At 50.2% G+C, this 23560-nt stretch overlaps 1 protein-coding gene across 7 annotated transcripts; it reads left to right on the top strand.

Moving 5' to 3' along the window:
- Positions 1–7303: 7303 nt before the first annotated feature.
- On the top strand, positions 7304–21577 carry CAPG (capping actin protein, gelsolin like). 7 transcript variants are annotated; one of them, XM_027072077.2, is made up of 10 exons: positions 7304–7421; positions 15733–15768; positions 15947–16119; positions 16215–16369; positions 16576–16743; positions 17947–18096; positions 18416–18508; positions 18956–19088; positions 20754–20842; positions 21399–21577. In XM_027072077.2, the coding sequence occupies exons 2-10, from the start codon at positions 15746–15748 to the stop codon at positions 21462–21464; spliced, it is 1050 nt and encodes a 349-aa protein (XP_026927878.2). In that variant the 5' UTR covers positions 7304–7421; positions 15733–15745; the 3' UTR covers positions 21465–21577. The 7 variants fall into 7 exon arrangements, with proteins under 7 accessions (XP_026927878.2, XP_026927882.2, XP_026927880.2 ...); XM_027072081.2 differs by lacking the exon at positions 7304–7421 and adding an exon at positions 7543–7650; XM_027072079.2 differs by lacking the exon at positions 7304–7421 and adding an exon at positions 7657–7831.
- The last annotated feature ends 1983 nt before the right edge of the window (positions 21578–23560 follow it).

Genomic DNA, 23560 nt, shown 5'->3' with positions numbered 1-23560 from the left:
TAGGGTTGACAGGTAAAATTCTTATTTGCCAAATTTGGCAGCCTTACAGAGGGAAGGAACTCAGGGAGGGACGAGGTTTCTTGTGAAGAAGAAAACCAAGAAATTGGCTAACCGTGTTTCACAGTTTGCAGTTCACATAAATGGGGTTTGGAGGTCGGTTTTTTGGAGTTTTTTTTTTTTTTTTTTTGAATTGAAGTATAGTGACATACAATTATTAGTCAATTGTATTAGACCATTATATTAGTCTCAGGTGTACAACTGACAATTATATATATTAGGAAATGTTTATTACCATAAGTATATATAGCTATCACTAACTATAGTTACCATCTGGGGGTGGGAGTGTTTTGCAAAGTATAAAGTTCAGGGCATGGGTGAGGAGTTACTATCATGAGAATTTGAACCTGAGACACTGGAGAAAAGGCTTGGGGCCTTCAGGAGTTTCATTTTTTAAAGGGGAAGGTGGTACACTTACTATAATTATGTAAGATGTCTCCATCAGGAGAAGCTGGGTGGTAGACACATGGGACCTGTCTATACTATATATATATATATATTTTTTTAATGTTTATTTTTGACAGAGAGAGAGAGAGAGAGAGAGAGAGACAAGCATGAGTGGGGGAGGGGCAGAGAGAGAGGGAGACAGAATCTGACAATTTAATTTCAGAACATTTTCATCACCCCAAAAAGTAGCCTGTACCTATTAGCAGGTACCCCCTAAACCACCTTATCTCCTCCAGCCCTAGGCAACCATTAATCTACTATTTATTTCCACAGATTTGCTTATTCTGGACATTTCATGAAATCATATAATACATGGTTTTTTGTGATGGGATTCTTTCACTTAGCATGATGTTTTAAATTTTTTAAAGTTTATCCAGGTTGTAGCATGTATCAGAACTCCATAGTGTTTGCAAGTTCTTGTGAGTCTATTATTATTTTGAAATAAATCTTTCTCTTTCTCTCCTTCCTTCTCTCTTCCTTTCTTCCTTTCTTCCTTCCTTTCTTTCTTTCTTTCTTTCTTTCTTTCTTTCTTTCTTTCTTCTTCTTCTTCCTTCCTTCCTTCCTTCCTTCCTTCCTTCCTTCCTTCCTTCCTTTCTTTCTTTCTTTCTTCTTTTCTCCCTTCCCTTCCTGCCCCAGTTGCCTGGTGCCCTCCTTGCCACCACAGTGCTCCACCGGATTTCTTCCTGACCCACTCATTCATGCTGTACTGGACAGTCCCACTTTCCAAGAGGTCACCAAGGAATTCCAGCATGTCACTGCCCAGAATGTCTCTGAGCACTCAACAGCTTTATTCAGAAAATATGGCATGGGGCCCCTGGGTGGCTCAGTTGGTTAAGCAATCTGACATTGGCTCAGGTCATGATCTCGTGGTTTGTGAGTTCGAGCCCCACGTGGGGCTCTGTGCTGACAGCTCGGAGCCTGGAGCCTGCTTCAGATTCTGTGTCTCCCTCTGCCTCTTCCCCACTCACGCTCTGTCTCTCTCTCAAAAATAAATAAATAATATTAAAAAATTAAATATTTTAATAAAATATTAAAAAATAAATAAATATTAAAAAATTAAAAAATAACTTTTAAAAGAAAATATGGCAGTTCATGGGACACCTGGGTGGCTAAGTCAGTTAAGCATTCGACTCTTGATTTCAGTTCAGGTCATGATCTTACTTCTCGTGGGACTGAGCCCCACATCGGGCTCTGTGCTGACTACAGAGCTTGCTTGCACTCTCACCTCTCTCTCTGCCCCTCCTCCTGCTTGTGTGCACAGGCATACGCTCTGTCTCTCTCAAAGTAAATAAGAAAACTTAAAGAAAAAAAAGAAAAAGAAAATATGGTAGCCCAGACCCCTGGCCGTTCCTCAGAGCTGGTTGAAATGATCTAGAAAAATTTATTACAGATCAAATATAAAGGCTAGACCCATCCTGAGTCAATGCCTTCAAAGGAATTTTTGGGGGAATTTTGATTGTTGGAATTTTAAGTGTTGCAACAGATCTCTGCCAGCTTCCCAGGCTGAGGAAATGCAACATCTCAGCCTGAGCTGTGCCTCTGGATTGGAGTCAGAGGACCCAGAAGGGACTCCTTGTCTGGTGCCTGCATTTTACAGATGGGAAACAGACTAGGAGAGGACCATATGGCAGGGTAGTTAGAAGCCAGGTTGGGAACTCAATTAGGGAGAATCCTTTGCAATTTCAGGAAATTCTTAGCCCCAGAAATCAATCCATAAGCCTGGGTCCATGAACACAGAAGCAGAGAGCTGGGCAGCTTGGGTGGCTCCAGACATTGGCCGGAGCCCAAGTAGCCAAACCCGGAAGTCAGTGTTGGATGCCTCTCTCCTGGTTTCCTTCAGCCAGATGTTTGTCCTAGAAGTAGGAGTTTATTAATAATAATGGTAACAGCAGCTTGCGTGTGTCTAGGCCTTTATTCTTTTCAAAGAACCTCCCATGGGTCATCTTACTGGATACCCACAATCCCCTAAGGTAGGATGGCTGGGTTATTGTCTTCCCTTCACAGTCAAGGAAGCTTGGCTCAGAAGGCTTAAGTGACTTTCCCAAAGTGACAATACCTTGGGGCCATTCAAGAATGTGGGAATTTTGCTCTCTAATCTGTTAATACATTTAGTAAAAATAATAATAATAATAATTTTTTTTGAGTGTCTGTTACCTGCTAGATGTGTTACAGGGTGCCAGGGTCTGTGGGGGAGCAAGTATTTCTTGTCCCCTTCAAGATCCTTCTAGTGGGACTAAAAATCAAATTGACATGAGACAGATTAACAAGAGAAAATCAAATTTCGTAGCGTACATATGGGGAACCCACACAGACATGGAAATTCCAGAGACAGGCAAAATGAGATATATATATGTCATTCTGAATTAAGGAGAAGGTGATAGGGCTCTGGGGCTTCAAAGGGAAAGAATGCAACTCACAGGATGATGAAAAAGAGTAAACGTTTGGTAAATGTTTTCTAGGCCACTCAGAAACAATGGGATATACAGGACTTTGCTCAAACAGGCCTTGTTAGGTTCCTTCCTATCTACTATATCTAGTTCATAGTATAATGTAGTTATTCATAGTGATAGCTGTCTTTCTGGAGCAGGCCCTCTATCTAAATTCTTTTTAGGCATCTGGAAGGGAAAGGGAGTAAAGAGGTTTTCCTGAATCTGCTAGGTTTTGATTGCTTTTTTAAAAATGATTATTTAGAGGAGGGGAGGGGCAGAGAGAGAGAGAGAGAGAGAACCCCAAGCAGGTATTGCACTGTCAGTGTAGAGCCCAATGCAAGGCTTAAACTCCCAAACCATGAGATCATAACCTGAGCCAGAATCAAGAGCCAGATGCTTACCCGAGTGACCCGTCCAGGTTCGTCTTGCTTTTTAACTCAATATAATCTTTGTGCCAAAGTGGCCCATCTTAAGATGGCTTGCCCTTGGACACTTTAGTTCACAAGGATAACCTGACATAGCTCCTGGGCTGGAAGAGCCAACGGTGTGTTAGGAGAGGCACACATGGAGTAGATGATAAAAAGTGGTGGCAAGGGAACTCTCTACGGGGGTGGAAGTGCTTTATATCTTGGTAGGATGTTGGTTTACTTGGGTGTTTGCATATGCCAAAACTCATTGAGCTATATGATTATGATTTGTGCATTTCACTTATCAATTTTACCTAAAAAATGTAGAAAATGGGAATGCTCTGGGAAGACTATGCCTAGCTGGGCTTTGGCAGGGCACAATTGTTGGGAAGTGGGCCAGGGGCAACTCGATCACCCGTGGATACAATTCCACCTTTGCTAGTGGGGTATGGCTGAAAAGTTTTCCCATGGAAGCTGTGGACCCAGATAGTCCAGAGGCCTTGACGCTCAGAGTACTGGGGACCACAGAGGAGGGAGGCAGGGATCGCTGTACACTTCAGGGGACAGATATTTCAGCTGAGTCTGCAGGGTGAGCAGTTGTCCGAGGACGGTGGACAAGTGGAGGTTTCTAAGCACCGCTCAGTGAAGTGTGGTTGCCCAGCATGGCCTAGATGGAAAGGGGTAGAACCAAGCTTTCAACTGCTTCTCTAACCCCATCAGTGGGCCTCAGTGAAATTCAAGCTGGTTGGATTTTTTTTTAAATAAATTTAATTAATTTTTAAAAGTTTTTTAATGTTTATTTATTTATTTATCGATAGAGAGCAAGCCGAGGAGGGGCAGAGAGAGAGAGAGAGGGAGAGAGAGAATCCCAAGCAGGCTCTGCAATTTCAGCACAGAGTCTGATGTGGGGCTCGAACCCAGGAACCTCGAGATTATGACCTGAACCTAAATCAAGAGTCTGACACTTAACCGACTGAGCCCCTATTTATTTTTTAAAAGTAAACTCTACTCCCAATGTGGGGCTTGAACTCAGGACCAGGAGATGATCCAACTCTGTGCTGACAGCTCAGAGCCTGCAGCCTGCTTCAGATTCTGTGACTCCCTCTCTCTGCCCCTCCCCCGCTCACACTCTGTCTCTCTCTCTCTCTCAAAAATGAAAACTAAAATTAAAAAAGAAAAAAGAAAAAAGAAAAAGAGAAGGGTGAGGTATTGCAGGTCTAACATCAGCTTTGAAGCTAGACCAGCCTGGGCTAGAATCCTGCTTCTGCTACTGAACTGGCAGTGTGACCCTGGACAAGTCACCTCCTCTGAGCCTCCCAGACACTTCTCTGTCCATTAAGCATAATTATGCATAATTATGACGGTAGTAGGCCTGAGGACAGAACCACCTCCTATAGTAGTGGTAGTAGCACTGAGTACAGGGGGCCTGGGTGGCTCAGTAGGTTGAGTGTGGAACTCTTGATTTCGGCTCAGGTCATGATCCCAGGGTCATTGGATTGAGCCCTGCAGCCGGCTCTGTGCTGAGCATGGAGCCTGCTAGGGATTCCCTCTCTCTTTCTAAAAACTAGTAATAATAACAATAAAGCACTGAGAACATAGCAGGCACTCATGGGTCAGACAGCAGCAGGGACTGATAACAGTAGTTAGAGCTTGATTGAGACCAAGGATCTGGACACTGCAATCCCCTGGCAGAATTTTCTGCACTGCATAGCTGTTGTTAGCCTCCCCAATACCCACCTCAATTCTAGGTCCACTTGGATGCGGCCGGCTCAGCAGCAACCCCCCCCCCCCACCCAAGCTGGGCCCCTCTCTGATTCCCATGTGGGGGGAGGGCCCCAAGCTACCAAGCAAGGTGCTGTTAGGCAAGTAGCATTCCAAGGTGACCGCCAGCACCAGGTTCCCCTATAGAAGTCGGAGAGGCTCAGCTGGCCCAGGGCCGCCTCCTCGGGGTGCCCTCTCCTCCCTCTCCTCTTTGGGGCACACCCGCTTGCCTAATTGCGTCTTCCCACTTCCCGAAAGGAGGGGTGGGAGAGGGCGGACGCTTGCTAAAGAAATGTTTTATTTTACTCCATCTGGGACAAACTGAGCATTCCTGCTGGGGGAGACCGGAGGGAGAGGAAAAATGTGAGTCTGGTTTAAACACACACACACACACACCAAAAAACCAAAAAAAAGAAGTTTTAGAGTCTGGTTACCAGATAATGTCTTTAGCATTGTTTGAGTTCCAAGGTGCTTGGGATTCCCAGGTTGAGTGATCTGCTCTTGTTTCATTGTTAATTTGCAAACCTCTTTTGATTTTTGTGGTGATGGGGCCAAATTTAGCCAAGTGAGGCTCAAATGTGGAGAACAGTGACTCCCAGTTGTCCTTGTGTCCTTGGTCATGCACAGAGTCCAGAACCTAAAAGCCACCCTGGTTATGTGCCAGTGCAGACTAGAGTGGGTAAACCTTGCTAGGGTGGGAGAGAAGGCTGGACAAGGGGTGGTGATGTGTGGTTTAACTTCCCATGCCCCTGCCGGCTCCACCATGAGTTCATGGTGGGAGGTGGGGGTTGGGGGGGGACTACTTCCTGAGGTGCCTGGCACATGTATTGGGGTCCCCTAGTAAATTCTCTTTGGGGGGAAGAAAAAGAAGTCTAGCCTGACTGAGTATCTATTTGCTAATTAATTTTATGATGTCAATCTTTGCATTTATCTTTATGCGCATTTTACAGATCGGGCACAGTGAGGCTCTAGGAGACTAAATACAGCCAGTAAGTAGCCAAACTGTTCAACTCTTTCCATTCTGCCAGGTTATCTGCCCAGTCTCTGATTCTTGTGAGGACAAGCCTCTTGCTGATATTACAACCCAGATTACCCTATTTTTTTTTTAATTTTTTTTTTTAACATTTATTTTTGAGACAAAGAGAGACAGAGCATGAACGGGGGAGGGGCAGAGAGACAGGGAGACACAGAATCGGAAGCAGGCTCCAGGCTCTGAGCCATCAGCCCAGAGCCCGACGCGGGGCTCGAACTCACAGACCGCGAGATCGTAACCTGAGCTGAAGTCGGACGCTTAACCGACTGAGCCACCCAGGCGCCCCCAGATTACCCTATTTTTAAAGCCAGCAGTTTGGCCGTGGAGACGGCCTGCTAGTCTCAGATGCCTGCTAGTCTGCATTCTCTGAAGAAAACGTCCCATCTTGCTCTGGTCCAGAAATTTTGACACGTGGATTGACTTAGTTCCACTGCCCGACTTGCTGCCTCCTGGGTGGGGCCTTGACCCTAAAGCCTGAGCCTTATCTCTAATGAGCCTGTGGACCAGCCCTGGGCCAGGGCAGACCTGTGTCCAGGACAGACAGGCCGGAGTCTTAGGCTGAGGAGCACAAGTGTGGCTAACTGGGTGCCCACCTTCTCCTGGGGCACACACAGACTCTGCTTCATACCTCTACAAGGATTCAGAAGGAAATGGAAGCTTCCCTTACACTGCCCCTCCTTCCCGTTCCTATGTGACCTGAGTCCCATCCCTGTGCAAGCCACCTGTGCTCTCAGGGCCTCGGTATCCTCCTTTAGAAAGCGTGCGGACAAGACTAGCTCTAGGGTCCTATGATGTGATGTAGGCAAGATGCCCCTGGGTTGAGCCAGAACCACCCTTCTTTTTATGTTTTTTTTCATTTTTTAAAGTACGCTCTGTGCTCAATGTGGGGCTCGAACTCACAATCCCAAGATCATGAGTCACATGCTCTACCGAGTGAGCCAACCAGGCGCCCCGAACCTCCCTTCATTTTATGGCTGACCCTCAGAGCGCCCAGTGCCCAGACTGTGTCAGTAAACATCTGGTGAACAAGAAGAACGACCCAAGGTAGACTCGAGAGGTATTTGGCCTGCAGGACACAGCAAAGAATGTTTCCTAGACCCCAGACACTCCCTCATTAGTGAGCTTAAAAAAAAAAAAAACCAAATCAAATGGATGCTTTCTGGGCAAGGAGAAAGACAAGTCTGGGGGAAGAGGAAAAAGTCCTGCAGAGGCAGTGACCCCACCCAGGAAATGTGACTAACCCACAGAGGCCGGGGGCAGGCAGACACACACGAACGCCGGAGGCTGGTGAGTGTGGTAGTTTTCCCGGGGCTCACCGTGCAGAGACGCCAGCCCCTCGGCACTGTCCCCCGCGAGGGAGGGGACAAGGGTCTGCAGGGTGGGGGCAGAAGGGGGGAAGAGCATGTGGGCGGGGCAGCCAGGGAGGGGACCTCGTGAAGTGAGAAGCTGGGCGAGGCGGGGCGGGAGGCAGAAGAGCCTGAAAAGCAGAAGAGGGAGGAAGGAGAGCTGCGGAAAGGTGAAAGTGGCAAGGTGGCTGAGGGAGAGTGGGCCCCTGGGACTTGCTGGCTGGGACCCTCTTAGAGGGGTGAGGGCTGGCCGCCAGGGTCTGGAAAGAGACTCGAATTTCTGGAAGCCGCTTTGTCCAGGACTTCTGGTCCCCCAGCCCGCTTTCCTGGCAGCTTTGTGCCAGGCTCCAGGTACATGTATTGTCTGTCTGGAGCCCCACGGCTGCCCCGGAGGAAGGTGGGTTGGGCTCGGGATACAGGCAAACAACTCCAGGGTCAGGCGTGTCCGGGCTGGTGGGAGAGGTGGTGCCCGACCTCCTGCCAGATTTGAGGATGCCTGTCCCTAAGACGGGGCTGGCCCGACCGTAGACTGGTGGACTGCAGTGGTGGGGGGAGGGGGAGAGCAGGACTTCCTTCCCAGCAGGAATTCAAACTGTAGCACAGCGCACTGTTTTGCAAATTCAGCAAGACTTCTGCTGGGGTCTGGTCCTTGGCCTGGGGTAGGGGAAGGGGAGAAGAAGGCGAGGGGGGGGGAAGGTGGAGGAGGGATCCCACTTGGTGTCAGGGGAAAGAGCACTGGCCAAGGAGTCCCCAGGCGAGGCCTCTGGACCCAGCTCCTTTCCTGAATGCCCCCATCCCAGGCTGGAAAGACTTGTTGCCATTTCTAGAGTTGACACTCACCCTTCTACCCTCTCTTGGAGAGAGGGGTAGGGGCTGTTTCATTTTAGAACTAGGGGCAAATGGACTGTGAGGTGAAGGGACCTGTAGCGGTCAACAGAGTCAGCGTCTGAGGAGGGCAGAGAGAGCACTGGAGGACTGCTGTTGCTCTGACAGTTGTCAAGCATTGCCTTAAAAGTACGCATCATGGTGACACCTCGCCCCCGCAGGTCCCCCAGGGTGTCCTCAAAGGCAAGTCCCTTCCTAAGTCCAGGTTGTGGATGCTCCGTGTGCATCCTGCCCAACCCCTGGCCCCTTGACAGTCTCACTGGATTCCCCAGCCTCTGCTTTCTGCCTCCGGGGCTGCAGCCTGTCCCAGCCTGTGAAATCTCTCTCTCTCTCTCTCTCTCTCTGACTCCAGCTGCTCTAGTGAGCCCCCACAGGTCCTGTGCCTCTGACGCACCCTCCGAGCGCCTGCAGGGTGCCAGGCACAGGGTGGGGCTTGCAGCGGTGGGAAAGTTTTCCCTTCTTCCCGTCTAAGGAGTTTGGCCAGTCTATTGAATTGATATAAGACAGATTAATAGGAGAAAACCAAAAGTTTAATAATGTATATACCTCTTGAATACTTGGGAGAGACCCAGGAAAACTCCCTGAAATGAAGCCATCACCTTAAATAACCATCTCTGCTAAAGACAAGAGATGCTGGGGGTCTGTTACGGGAGGTTACCGGGAAGGGCGTGGTAAACAAGGGCAAGATTGTTATGCAGGTTTACATGGCTGCTTTCTCCTTTGATTCAAAGTGAGAAGCTGGGTGGGGCGGGCAGGGAGGCACTGGAGCCTGAAAAGCAGAAGCGGGAGGAAGGAGAGCTGCGGAAAGGTGAAAGTGGCAAGGGTGGGTGAGGGAGTCGGCCCCTGGGACTTGTTGGCTGGGACCCTCTTAGGCCAGTGAGGGCTGGCCACCAGGGTCTCCCTTCCTGATCTAGTGGGGAGATACCCTCACCTATGGAGATTTCCTTATAAATGTAAACATCTCCTACATAGGGCAACTTCTACTTGGTTTTCAGAACTTCACCTGTATCTGCAGCTTCTTAAAAATAGTCATTTTAAAAGAAAAAGAAAGAAAGAAAGAAAACTAGCCAGTTTAAAATATAATCATCAGGCCAAAGAGGCTTATTTTGGGGTGGTATATTTTACTCCCCTTCAGGTTCCAGCTAGAGAGGCAAAATACCGTCTCTGCCCAAAAGGCCTTTATAGTCTAGTGGGGGAGGCTGGCAGATCCATAACTTAGTGCACTACGGCAAAGTGGGAGGAAGCAAAGGTTTTAACCTAAAAGGTATATATGGAGGAGGCTGCCTTGTGAGGTGGTGAGTTCCCCATCACCAGAAGTGTTCAAGAGGAGGATGGTGAGGGATGCCATAGAAGGGCTTCTTGCACTGTGTGTGTATGGGCATGTGTTGGGAGGCAGATGCAGAGCATTTAGGCTCCTTCTGATGCTGACATCTGTGATTCTGTGACATTCTCCACCTAGAGAAAGTTTGTCTGTGGCCCCGCTGGGTGTGACGGCTCCCTCCTTGCCTGCCCCCTCCAGTCAGACCATGAGACACGGATGGTTCTTCCTCATTTCTGTGCCCCTACCATCCTCACCACCCTCATTCTGCCCAGTGCCATGTTCCCAGGGTAGACTTTGTGTGGAATTGAATAGACCCTGTCGTGGGCCACTTGAGGAATGCAGGAGGGTCAGGCAAGTCTGCTGCTCTGGCTGAGGCGTGAAGCGATAAGACACCTGCAAACAGAGACTGAAGTACACGCTCCTGAGTGAGGGGGCTGCTGGGAGAAGTCCCAGAAGGCTGAGGCTACCGAATGTCCTGGAAGGCTCCTTGGACAGCTGGGGTTTGGTACGGGCCCGGAGGGTGGTGTGGCGTTGATGGACGAGGGGTGGATGTGCTACTGAGAAAGCTCGAGGAGCTGTGGCCTTGGGCAGAGCGGCTGGAAGGGAGAGGAGTGAGACGGCCTCGTGTCAGGGGGCCCCTTACCTGGGAGAGCCGGGAGCCGGGGGGGGGGGGGGGGCAGAGATCCGATGGGACAGCAGGAGTTTCAGCCCTGAGTGAGTCGCCTGGGACTTCTCAAACACGATGTCCAGGCTGCATCCCAGAGAGTCTGATTTTAACTTGTCTGGTGTGTGGCCCGGACATTGGGATTTTTTTGAGCTTGATGATTCTAACATACGGGCAGGGGTGAGATGCCTTTCTGGACAGTTAACTGGCAGCACAGAATCACCTGGAACATATGTTCAAAATGCAGATGCACACGCCCCTCTCCACACCGTGGAATCAAAATCTCCAGGCCTGGAACTGGAGCATCTGTGTTTTTATAGGATCCCAGGGTAACTTGAACAGGTTGCCAGGGTGATGAAGAAGCAGGCGGCCAAGCCCCTTTCGTCAAAACCCTGCAGTGGCTCTGGGAGGCCTGTAGTCCCGCCCATGGGCTACCTGCTTTTGACTTATGGCCCGAGCTCTCAGATCGGTAGCACAGAAGGAAAAATAGTAAAGCTAACAGTTGACCCTCTTGTCTTGTCTGTCACACCATCTCTGTTCCCCAGCTCTCTCCACTGGCTGGGGCGTGGTGCCTGGGGGGGTAGGGCAGCCGCTTCCCCTGCTTCGGACCTGAGTCACAGGCTGAGCAGCCTGCTGTAGGGGATGTGGGCATGGCATGTGACCTGTGAATGGAGAAACAAGGGTTCCCTCCCCCAAACTACCTACCCCCTCACTGCCTTCTGCTTTGGGAAAGTGCGGCTCTGAAAAAACGCCTCCAGCAATGTTGTTAGTTAGGAATGGAAAAGAAGTCATGATTCACCTGGCATCTTACATCCATTACCACTGCTCCTGTTTCTGTTCCGTTTTCCACTCAGACTCAACCCCCTCTAAAGAGGGCTCTTGGCCCTTCCCACTTCCTTGGGCCCTAAGAATCTCCCTATGGTGCCAGTTTGCCTCCTCACCTTGAAATCCCCCAGGCCCTTACCCTGTGTCACAGAGGCTCACCTTACAAAAGCTGTTCACGTGCACAGTGTGAATTGTGTTGCAGTGGTTGGTAGTGTGGGCTGTGCATTTTAATTTTTTTTAATGTTTGTTTATTTTTGAGACAGAGAGAGACAGAGCATGAGCGGGGGAGGGGCAGAGAGAGAGGGAGACACAGAATCCGAAGCAGGCTCCAGGCTCTGAGCCGTCAGCACAGAGCCCAACGCGGGGCTCAAACTCACAAACTGTGAGATCATGACCTGAGCCGAAGTTGGAGGCTTAACTGACTGAGCCACCCAGGCGCCCCTGTTTTGGTTTTTTAGTCAGGAATTGATGTCGAATTTTAGTAAATGCTTTTTCTGAATCTATTGAGATGGTTATATACATGCACACACACGTATATATTGTCAATGCAACATACATATATATATACATACATATGTATATACATATACATATAGACATGTACATATTGTCAATACAAAATGAACAAACCTTTTAGAATCTCTAAAAGAAAGAAAGAGAGTTTTATTTGAGCTCAAGTTAGGACAGCTGGACAGCTACCCTGGAGACACTCTTCACAGGGAAGAAAGTGCTCCAGAGAATGAACAGTTTTTACAGGATTATATACCTTTCTGTATCTTGCAAAAGCTCGAGAGATTATAGATTAGCATATAGGCAGGAACCATGAGGTTTCTTTTTAGATAATTATTTTTTTTAAGTTTATTTTGGGAGAGACAGAGACAGTGAGTGGGGGAGGGGCAGAGAGAGAGAGAGAGAGAGGGAGACACAGAATCCCGAGTGACTCAGCCACCCATATGCCCCCAGATTTCTTTCTAAGTCAGCATGACTGTACGTAAACTTTGTTTAAACCAAAAACCTGTAAGTGAAATAAGTCAGAGAAAGACAAATATTGTATGATTTCACTCATATGTGAAATTTAATAAACAAAACAGATGATCATAGGGGAAGGGGAAGAGAGGGAGAGCAGCAAACCATAAGAGACTCTTAACTATAGAGAACAAATTCAGGGTTGCTGGAGGGGAGGTGGGGCAGAGGGATGGTATAAATGGGTAATGGGTATTAAGGAGGGTACTTGTGATGAGCATTGGGTGTTCTTTGTAAGTAATGAATCACTAAATTCTACTCCCGAAGTCAATTTTACCATATGGTAACTAACTAGCATTTAAATAGAAATTTGAAATTAAAAAAGAAAAGTAAACAAAAAAAACAAAACAAAACCCAAAGGTCTGATTTATGGCTCACCCATACACTGTACACCTGCCTTATAAATGAGTAGCCTAAAGGAAACCATCTTGGGGCACCTGGGTGGCTCAGTTGTTTAGGCGTCTGACTTTAGCTCAGGTCATGATCTTGTGGTCTGTGGGTTTGAGCCCTGTGTCCGGCTCTGTGCTGACAGCTCAGAGCCTGGAGCCTGCTTCAGATTCTGTGTCTCCCTCTCTCTCTGCCCCTCTCCTGCTGACACTCCGTCTCTATCTCTCTCTCTCTCAAAAATAAACATTAAAAAATAAAAAAATAAAAATAAAGGAAGCCATCTTGCCCTTATGATATCGATCAATTCTCCTACTTCCTGCATTTCTTAACATTAAAACTCATGGTTCTGGGGCTCACCGGGTGGCTGAGTCAGTTAAGTAAGTATCTGACTTGTTTTTGGCTCAGGTCATGATTTCATGGTTTCATGGGTTCGAGACCTGTGGCTGGCTCTGTGCTGAGCATAGAGCCTGCTTGGGATTCTCCCTCTCCCTCTCTCTGACCCTCCCCTGCTTGCCTTCTTTCTCTCTTTCAAAATAAACAAATAGACATAAAAAAAAAGAGAGAAATCTAAAATGGCTTCCTTTGTATATCAAGTTTTTAGAGAGTTTTTTTCATATATATATAATTAATAAGGTGAATTATATTGATTTTCAGATTTTTAAAAATTGTATTTAATTTTATTATTTTTTATTTTTTAAACTTTTAAACAAAACTTTTTTTAAGTTTATGTATTTATTTTGAGAGAGAGAGAGAGAGAATGTGGGGAAAGGGTAGAGAGAGAGGAAGGGAGAGAATCCCAAGCAGGCTCAGCACCAGTGCAGAGCCTGACGGGGGTGATGGGGGCGAGGGGGGGGGGGGTGCAGCTCGTACTCTTGAACCAGGAGATCATGACCCCAGCCAAGGTTGGATGCCTAACTGACTGAGCCACTCAAGCACCGTTGATTTTCAGATGTTAAGCCAACTTTGCATTCTGGGGATAAACCCCATTTAATCATGGTGACTTATACTTTTTATATATTATCGATTTGCATATGCTAAAAATTTTTTTGTAAATTTTTTTAATGTTTATTTTTCAGAGAGAGAGAGAGAGAGAGAGAGAGAGAGAGAGTGGGGGAGGGGCAGAGAGAGAGGGAGACACAGAATCTGAAGCAGCCTCTGTTATGCCCAGAATTCATGACCACCAGGGAGCCGAATCCGATGCAAAAGCAAAAGAGCCTTTTTATTCGAGCTAGCTCGAGCTCAGTCCCCTACCTGCACCGACGCAGCGGTGAGATACCAGGGAGAGAGCGAGTTTTAAAAGCACAAAGGTTTTATAGGGGTCTAGGGGCAGCCGATTGGCTGGGGAAGGGGCGTGGCCTTGGCCGATTGGCTGGGGAAGGGTCAGAGTCCTGTTACGCAGGTCGCTGGGCGTGTTTTGATCAGGAAGTTTGAATGGGTGAGAGGGAGGTTACTCAAGGGGAGGAGGCGTGGTCTAGGTGAAGGACACAGAACAAGATGGAGTCGGCCAGCGTAGGCCCGCCCTTTCACCTCGAAGCTCTGAGCTGTTAGCACAGAGCCTGATGTGGGGCCCAAACTCACAAACCTTGAGATCATGACCTGGGCCCAAGTTGTCTGCTAAACAGACTGAGCCACCCAGGTGCCCCCATATGCTAAAATTGTGTTAATATATTTAAAAAAAAATTTTTTTTTAACTTTTATTCAGTATTGAGAGACAGAGCGTGAGTGGGGGAGGGGCAGAGAGAGCAGGAGAAATAATCCCAAGCAGGATCCAGGGTGTGAGCTGTCAGCACAGAGCCCAACGTGGGGCTTGAACTCACAAATGGTGAGATCATGACCTCAGCTGAAGTTGGCTGCTCAACCGACTGAGCCACCCAGGTGCTCCATATTTTGTTAGTATTTTTTATGTCTATGTTCATGAAGGACATTGGTCTAGTCTTTTCTTTTATAACATATTTATCTGGTTTGTTATATCAGTTAATGTTGGTGGCATAGGATGAACTGGGAAGTATTCTCTCCTATTTTCTGCAAAAGTTTGTGTAGAATTGGTATTATGTCTTCCTTAAATTTTTGGTAGAATGTACCAGGACTGGAATTGGGGGCTGTGGGGACAGGTGGCTTGAGTACAAATGCAACTTCTTTAATATATATTAGAACTATTCAGGTCATCTATTTTCTCATGAGTGGACTTTATAATTTGTATCCTTTAAGGAATTTGCCCATTTCATGTATGTTGTTGAATATATTGGCATAAGTTTTTGTAATATTCTCTTTATCCTTTTAATATTTGTAGAATCTGCAGTGAGTTACCTCTCTTATTTACGAATTGTAAATTTGTGTCATCTTCCTAATTTGTCTAAAGGTTGATCAATATTATTGATTTTTTTCCCAAAAACCAGCTTCATTGACTTTCTCTCTTTTTTATTTCTATTAATTTCTGCTCTTACTTTTATTATTTACTGTCTTCTGATTATTTTGTGTTTAATTTGCTTTTCCTTCTTTGGTGTTTCTATGGTGTTTCTATAACTTAAATTATTGATTTTAGACGTTTCTAATATAAGCAGTTATTGCTTAGAGAGCCGTATGTCGCCTCATGCAACACCCAGAGTTAGGGGCTGGAAGCAGAAGAGAGGCATGGCTGAGAGGTCACAGCAAGGGGAAGACACTGGCCAGTTGGCCCAGGAGTCAGAGACCTAGTTTTTGTTTTCGTTTTTTAAAGACAGAGAGAAAGAGAGTGTGAGTGAGTGAGCAGGGGAGCAGGGCAGAGGAAGAGAGAGAGAGAGACAGAATCCCAAGCAGGCTCCATGCTCCATGCAGAGCTCGACTCAGGGCTCGATCCCATGACCTTGGGATCTTGACCTGAGCTGAAATCGAGAGTCAGATGCTCAACTGACTGAGCCACCTGGGTGCCCCAGAGACCTAGTTTTCATTAGCTATTCATAAGCTTTGTGACTTTGAACTTCAGACTTTCTAACCCTCAGTTTCTTTGCCTGCATAATGGAGCCAGGGTAATCGCCTCTTGTGCTATTGGAGATGAAGTAGTTAATGTATATGATTGCATGTGACACCTGGAATGCCCCCCCCCCAGACCAATGTGAAGGGTGGTTGTCATAACATTTGTAATCATAATGGCTTCTTCTGTCTTTTCAGAACCGGAAACAGCATGTATACGCACCTCCCCCAGAGGTAGGCTGTGCCCCTCCCCTCTCATCGCTCCCCTGCTTTGCCCCTAAGGGCTCCTCACAGCTCCCCTCACCCCCCCCACCACAGCCCCTTGGCCCACCCAGGTCTGCCCAGCTCTCTCTGCTTGGGTCCACTCCTCATGGGCCCTGGCCAGCACTGCCAACCCTCTTCCCTCCTGCAGTGGCTCTCCGTTCCCAGCCTCGGTGCAGGATCCTGGCCTGCACGTATGGCGGGTGGAGAAGCTGAAGCCAGTGCCGGTGGCACGTGAGAATCAGGGCATCTTCTTCTCGGGGGACTCCTACCTAGTGCTGCACAATGGCCCGGAGGAGCTCTCCCACCTGCACCTGTGGATAGGTAAGGGAGCTGGGGGACAAGTTGGGGGTGTGGCCTGGCCCAGAGTCGGGCATGGGTCTCATGGGCCTGGCTCTGCCACTTCCCACCCACCCCAGGCCAGCAGTCATCCCGGGATGAGCAGGGGGCCTGTGCCGTGCTAGCCGTGCATCTCAACACCCTGCTCGGGGAGCGACCCGTGCAGCACCGAGAGGTGCAGGGCAACGAGTCCGACCTCTTCATGAGCTACTTCCCGCGTGGCCTCAAGTACCAGGTCAGAGCCCGCCTCCCAGCACCCTTACCCTGTGGCTCATCTCAGAGCCCCTCCTCCTTCCAGCCGGTTCTCACCCTGCAAAAAAGGCCCGGGTGCCCTCCGGCCTGGGTCCTCCCCCACCTATCTGCCCATCTCCTGCCCGGAGTGGGTGCGGCGGGCTGCGGGCCTCCTGTCAGTGCTCTCAGGTCGTCCCATCTGGGCTGCAGGAAGGTGGAGTGGAGTCAGCGTTTCACAAGACCTCTCCGGGGGCCACTCCAGCTGCCATCAAGAAACTGTACCAGGTGAAGGGGAAGAAGAACATCCGTGCCACCGAGCGGCCGCTGAGCTGGGACAGCTTCAACACCGGGGACTGCTTCATCCTGGACTTGGGCCAGGTGGGCAGGCGGGGCGGGGCTGAGCGCTGTATTGGCACCGGTGTCATAAGGGGGCAGGGACCAGGAGGCCGGGGAGAAGGGGAGCAGCTGTTCCGGCCATTAGCAAACATCTTATATTCCAAAGGACAGAAACTTCCCTCTGCCATCCAGCCATAGTGTCTAACACTGGAAGCTACTCTCTTCTTCTCGTGGAGCCTTTGTAGTTCTGAGTTAGCTGCCAGCCACACCATTCGTTAATGTTGTTCACTCAGCGAGTCTGTGATGCCCACCCTGAGCCAGCGTGGGGACTACAAATTGTCTGCCCTTGGGAGGCTGCCGAGACAGGCTTGTCACTTGCTGTAAGGTACGGTAGGATGTGATGAGGGCTCTAAGAGAGGCAGGGGCATGTGCTGAGGGAGTTTGGGGCAGGGAGACATCCCTCTAGCTTGAGCTGAAGCCCTTGTCCCAGGAAGGTGCCATTTGACTAGACCTTTACGGAGGGGGAAATACCTTTTGAGGTGAAAGGACAGGTGAGCTGAGGCTGAGGCATTGAGCTGGGGGAAGGTGCAGGCATGCTGACAGCAGGGAAGGGTCTAGCTTGACTGGGACCCTGAGTGGGGACAGGAGCAATGGGAGCAAAAATTGTTAAGTTGCCTGAGACATAGGTCAGGAGACTGTCTAAGGAGTCTGGACCACATCTTGTGCTGAAGGTTTGAGGCAGGAAGCCAACCCAGAATCGGTTAGGAGTGTCGGCAGCAGTGAGCTAGAGGGAGGGGACCAGCTCAGCAGGGTGCAGGTAGCAGTGTGAGACACTGGGCTCAAAGATGGCATTGACCCGTTCACTCTTTCATTCATTCGTTCATTCAATACTTATTTTCTGCCTAAATACATGCCAGTCTCTGTTTTAGTCCTGGGCATGCAGCAGTGAACAAAGCAAAGCAAAACAACACAAAACACCCATGCCCTAATGAAGCTTACTTTCTAGCCAGGGGAGCTAGATTACAAACAAGATAAAGACCTGTAAGTATATGCGGATAAGCAATGTGGAGAAACATAAATCAGGAAGGAGATGGGGCTGGGCGGAGAATTACTCTTGCCAAGAGTGTCGATTCAGGGGGCAGTTCATCAGGAACCACTCCCCCCCCCAGCGCCGCCCCCCCCCCCCCCCCTCCATCCAGTCAACAGGATGGATGCAAGCAGCTGAGCCTCTGTACTTCCCTCCAGAACATCTTCGCCTGGTGTGGTGGAAAATCCAACATCCTGGAACGCAATAAGGCACGAGACCTGGCCCTGGCCATCAGGGACAGTGAGCGACAGGGCAAAGCCCAGGTGGAGATTGTCACTGATGGGGAAGAGCCTGCTGAGATGATCCAGGTCGGGGGACATTAGGGTGGGCAGCCGGGAGAAGCTGGGGTGAGGAGGGTGGTCAGTAGAGGATGGCAGGGGTAGGAGTGGGCGGTCTGGGGTACTGCTTAGGGCTGTGGCTAGCTCACTGGGTGCCCTCGTGTGACTCAGAGTAAAGTATCCCTCTGGGTGGATGGACCAGTGGCCTCACTCACCTCTCCTGGGTGCTCTTGTGCAGGATGCAGTTAGTCCCCTGCCAGAGGTGGTGGCCTTGGGCATGATGGGTTGGGAAGGTTTGGGGCAGGTGCCCAGGAATCCCTGGAAACCTGGCCTGCCCTGGCCTCTGTAGGTCCTGGGTCCCAAGCCTGCTCTGAAGGAGGGGAACCCTGAGGAAGACCTGACAGCTGACCGGACAAACGCCCAGGCCGCGGCTCTGTATAAGGTGGGCACTGTGGGCCTGCGCTGTGCCCAGGCAGGGGCTGCTGAAGGGAGAAGAGAAAGCCCTGGGAACGTTGAGCCGGGCAGCATGGTGGTTTGTTCAGGGCTTGGTGTGAGGTGAGGATGGGAAATGGACAGATGTCCGGCCCTCCTGAGGAGATAAAAGCCACTTCACTTGTGGCCCATTGTTGGAGAAGGAGGTGTGAAGCCAAAGCTGAGCTTTACTTTTTCGGATTCTTTGCATCCATTTGTAATTTGGAATCCACCTAAGTGGAGGCAGGGCCTCGGTGCTACAGTGATTGAGGGTGATGTGAGGGGTGAGGTGCCTACGATTTGCCCGTCAGTGCTATCTGCCCCGAGTTCTCAGGCTGGGGCCATGGTGCAGGGGTGGAGCTTAGGGCTGTGTGTTGGGAGCAGGGGGTGGGATCTGGCACTGCCCATCCTCCCCCAGGTCTCCGACGCCACTGGACAGATGAACCTGACCAAGGTGGCCGACTCCAGTCCCTTTGCCCTTGAGATGCTGCTGTCTGATGACTGCTTCGTGCTGGACAATGGGCTCTGTGGCAAGATCTACATTTGGAAGGGTACGTGTGGCTTCTCCATGCTAGCCCAACACCGCCGCAGCTGCTCTGAGCTGGGCACGCTTCCCGTCGGAGGGCTCGGCCTGACTGACTGCTTTCAAAACCAGCCCCAGGGAGGCCCTGAGGGCTTTCTCTGTGCTGTTCTCGGCCCCCCTAAATTCCAGGCAATGGTTCTGAAACTCAAGCATGCTTTAGAATCAGTGGAGGGCCTCTTAAAACAGATGGCTACCCGCCTCCACCCCCCGAGTTTGGATATCTAACCGGTTCCCAGGCCTTTCTGCTGGTCCAGGAGCACATTTTGAGGACCACTGTTCTAGAACACTCCTAGGCCCTTGAGGGCTGCTGGGATCCCAATCTTGCCATTCTGCCCATGGGGTGCGACAGAGAGATTTTAGGTAAATTAAATCCCACTTTATGCACTGGGAAATGAACTAGTGGAAATTGTTTTTCCAAGAGATTGTATTGGCTGGGGATAGAAACACTGTTGTGTGTAAACTTGTCCACTTGGTTTAACTCTGAAAATGTTGAAACAAAACTCGGAACCTCTGAGTGACCCTGGGGGCCTCTTTACTTCTCCATGCTTGCCTTTTCTTGAGCGTGTCTTACCTCCCTGACCAGATTATACGTTTCCCGAAAGCAGGAACCGTATCATCTCTAGTGTCGTGACTAAATAGCATTTGCTCAATAGATATTTGTGGGGACAACTGAAGCCAAGAGAAACCCCCGGCCCTAGGAAGGAAGATGAGGAAGGATAAGGTGTTCCAAGGATAGTTCCAAGGATAAGGTCATCCAAGGAAGATGAGGAATGATAAGGTGTTCCCCTTCGGGGAAGGGCCAGAGCGGCCGACAGCATGGCGGCTTTCTACGAGTTGGGCGGGGATGGGTGGAGATTGTGCACTGGGGCTGCCATGGGGTCCCTTTCCCATGGGACCAGTTCCAGGCATGAGAGGTTCCCAGATACCCACGGAAGGGAATTTAACCCCAAGCAAAGAACCGAACCATTCTGGAAAGAGAAACCAGAGAAGAAAACAAACAAATAACGCTGGGAGCCAAGAAGAGAAGTACTTTGCCTTAAGCTGGAGTATAGCTTGCATTAAAGGAACTGCCCACAGGAGCAAATGGATAACTGGATGCTCTTCCTTTTTATAAGGTCTTTGGTGGCCTACCTAATGGCCTACGTACCCATTAGGCTGAGGTCAGCTATCTGGCATTGTGGGAGGAAGACTAATAAATCACACCCTTTTGTCCTATTTAGTTTTACACAAAAGGCTTGATACTTGTTGATACTTGTCAGTGGTACAGTTGATAGGCTCCAGAGGTGAGGTGTCCTGGGGCGGGGCTCTAGATTTAGGGTCTCATGCCACGGGAACACTAGCGCTCTCTCTGAATATCTGTGGGCCCTCGGTCCGAGCACAAGGTTTTGATTAGAGGAGGCGGAAAGAGCAGCTTTCATATCACTTGGAGCTGCTGGGTTGAGAAAAGTCTCAAGAGGTTGACCTCACGGCTCCAAAGACCTCCTCAGGGTCTTGCAACCCTCCTGGTCCGTTTATTTAAAAAGTGGCCGGCTGTTCTATGGACCTCCCCTTAAATTTCCTTGAGAAAATGGGATGTGAACTAGAGAGAATCCCTTCTCTTAAAAAACAAAAAATCCCCTTCCTATTGATCCAGGGCGAAAAGCTAACGAGAAGGAGCGGCAGGCAGCTCTCCAGGTGGCGGAGGACTTCATCTCTCGCATGCGTTATGCCCCCAACACTCAGGTGAGGAGGCGCCTTGTGCCCCAACTCCCCCTCCTGGGACTCTTCTCGTGGGCTCTTGCCCCAAAGACAGGCGGAAGAGGGCAGGAAATCCTCGAGCACAGTCAGGAGCAGTCTGGCCTCCCTACCATCCAGTGGGAAAGCCCCTCTTAATCCTTCAACATTTAAAAGCAAGAGGATGCTGGGCAGCCCCTCCCTGGCAGCCCAGAGAGCGGGTGTGCCTTTGCAGAGCTTGTGTGTCTCCTCTGGGCCATTGTCCCTGGCCCGTACACCCCTTGTTGCACCAGCAGTAGGACTCCATGAGTCTTTCCGAAGGCTCATCTGTGACTAGTGCGTCTATCAAACTGCACACACGAGTTCTTGAGGCGATGTTTTCTCAGCTCATGTCCCCATAATCTTCTTTCTCATCTCTTGGCTTACCTGGAGAAGCATTCCTGGCCTGGAGAGCCGTGTGGACTCAGGGCTGGGGCCCGGCACCCTCCTCCGTGGCTTTGGCCTTGCCTGGTGGAGGCCAGGGTGGAACCTCGTGGGCTATCCTTCTCCCCTGTTCTTCCTGCAGGTGGAGATTCTGCCCCAGGGCCACGAGAGTCCCATCTTCAAGCAATTCTTCAAGGACTGGAAATGAGAGTGGGCATCTCCCTGCCCCCGGCCTCCTGCCCGCTTTCTCCTACTCTGGCTGCCTGGTCAGTGCTGAGGTGCCCCTGAGGACGTTCAATAAAGGAGACAAGTGCCTCCCCAGCTCTCTGCTCTCAGCTAATTCTCACTCCCCACCCGTCCACCAGGGCTTACCCACACACTGGGGCAGAGGAGGACCGACCCAGTGATGATCCCCCCACTGACTTTGCATGATTGAGGCAGAGGGGCCAGGATTCCCTCTGGGCAGGTAGTGCTGTGAACCCAGTAGGGAAGCGGCCCAGCACCAGACCTCAGGATAGCTTTCAGCCAGGGGTTCAGTTCAGTCACGCATTCCCCACTGGGACAAGGTTGTGGCAACGGGCTCGGGATACCTTTCTCTTCAAGCCAGTCTTTCCTCAGCTGCTGTAATTAACCATGGTGAGGCGGCTTCCAAACGACACGCTTGCCGATCAAGAGGCTTGCTTCTCACTGCTGTGCAGAAGTCTGGCCTGTCACCTCATAGGCACGTCGTATCATGTTAGGCCAATGAGCACAGGGCCCCTGTAGGGCTGGGGGAGAGCCCCACACTAGTGTGGAGTCACGGGTTCTGGTTTACACTCTGCCTCTATTTCATCCTGGGCAAGTTGCTTTTCCTTGTCTAGGAAAAGACAGACCTTAGTTCATTCTCTTGTGCAATGGTGTGATGGCTGGAATATCAAAGAGCTTAGATAGCTAAATAGGAGGAGAACACAGTCACCCAATGTGGCCCCACCCTGGGGGGCAGGATCTAGGGTGGGAAAGAGCACGGATGGGTAAGCCTGGACTCGAGTTAATGAGGCCAGGCAGGGCTGTGACTATCCTGACCTGCCCTCACCCCTGGGCTCTAAGGGCTCTGTGGCTTCTGAGCTCTGACCTGCTGGATTCTTCCATCCCAAACAAATTCTGACCAAGTTCATCTTGTTGATTTTGTGCAAAGCAGCACAGAAAAATCACCTCCCCTGCATAGCACCCCCAGCCTGCCCTCGGTGGAGCTGCCAGCCTATACAGACAGCATGTGCAGGGATGATTTGCAAAGGAGAGAGTGAGGGCTGCACCAAATCCATGGCTCCAATGTTTTTAGGGTGGCGGAGCATTTTGTCTCCCATGGAAGGTCGAGGTAGGCCCTTCCCAAGAAAAAAAGCACAGGTTAAGATTTTTGCATCCACTTTCAGAGTGTTTCGGCCCCCCCTCGCCCTTCCCCAACAGAACCACAACTTAATCCCTGGACTGTGTTGTTGGTAATGTCCCAAGGTCTGAAGCTGAGTGCCCTGGAGAGCATTACACGGGGAGTGACTTGATTAGAAAGGACTGCCTCCCCTTCAGCTAGAGGCCCATGCGGACTGCTCCCTGAGCATGCTGCAGCCTGGGCATTCACCATCGGGTAGGCTGAGTTAGGCTTCCGGTCTGAGAGCCAGGGGAAGGAATCTGCAGGAAGGGAACTATGGAACCTGACTCTGAAGTGGGGGCTGAGCTGTAGCCTTTCCGTGTTCCGGCTCCACCCAGCCCAACAAAGCTCCCTGCCCCCCTGCAGGCCAGCTAAGCACCCAGACTGGAGGAAGAAAAGCAGACGAAGGATTAGTTCAGGTCTGGCCAAGATGGTGCTGTGCGAGGCAAACTGCAGAGTTGAGGCATCCTGCTGACAGCAGTGGGGAGGTCCCTGCTGTTTCCTGCCTGGGTGGCTGGCTATCATCCCCACCTCTGTGATGGACCCCAGCTCCAGGGGGTTAGACTTAGCGAGGCCTGCAAGGCCTGGACAGTGGTCTTCAGTGGGTCTACTGGAGGGAGTACAGAGGACAGGAGAGCAGTGTAGTGGGGTCTCGGCTGCCCCCTGCTGCCCAGCGAAGGAAACCCTGGCCTGGAGGAATGAAACATCGGAGCTACGAGCTTCCCCGGAAGCACATATAGGAAAACCTGTGGATGCCTTACAGCAATCTTCACAAGAGTCAGGGCCACCTTGCCCACCGGCTAGAGTGTGCGAGGAGTCTCTGGGCCTGTAAGTACGAATGGATATCTATGCCCTCAGCAGGGGCCTGGCCAGGGCAGAGCACCCTTCTCTCCTGGAGCCCG

The sequence above is a fragment of the Acinonyx jubatus genome, chromosome A3 (assembly GCF_027475565.1).
Source record: "Acinonyx jubatus isolate Ajub_Pintada_27869175 chromosome A3, VMU_Ajub_asm_v1.0, whole genome shotgun sequence".
Lineage (NCBI taxonomy): Eukaryota > Metazoa > Chordata > Mammalia > Carnivora > Felidae > Acinonyx > Acinonyx jubatus.
This window is presented reverse-complemented; position numbering and strand designations above follow the sequence as displayed.

What these genes read in the sequence shown, in the direction of transcription:
- CAPG (XM_027072077.2), top strand. Translation starts at nt 15,746, where the DNA reads ATGTATACGCACCTCCCCCAGAG. An exon ending in CCACCTGCACCTGTGGATAG is followed by an intron (nt 16,120 to 16,214) that starts GTAAGGGAGCTG and finishes CACCCACCCCAG; the next exon opens with GCCAGCAGTCATCCCGGGAT. An exon ending in TCATCCTGGACTTGGGCCAG is followed by an intron (nt 16,744 to 17,946) that starts GTGGGCAGGCGG and finishes ACTTCCCTCCAG; the next exon opens with AACATCTTCGCCTGGTGTGG.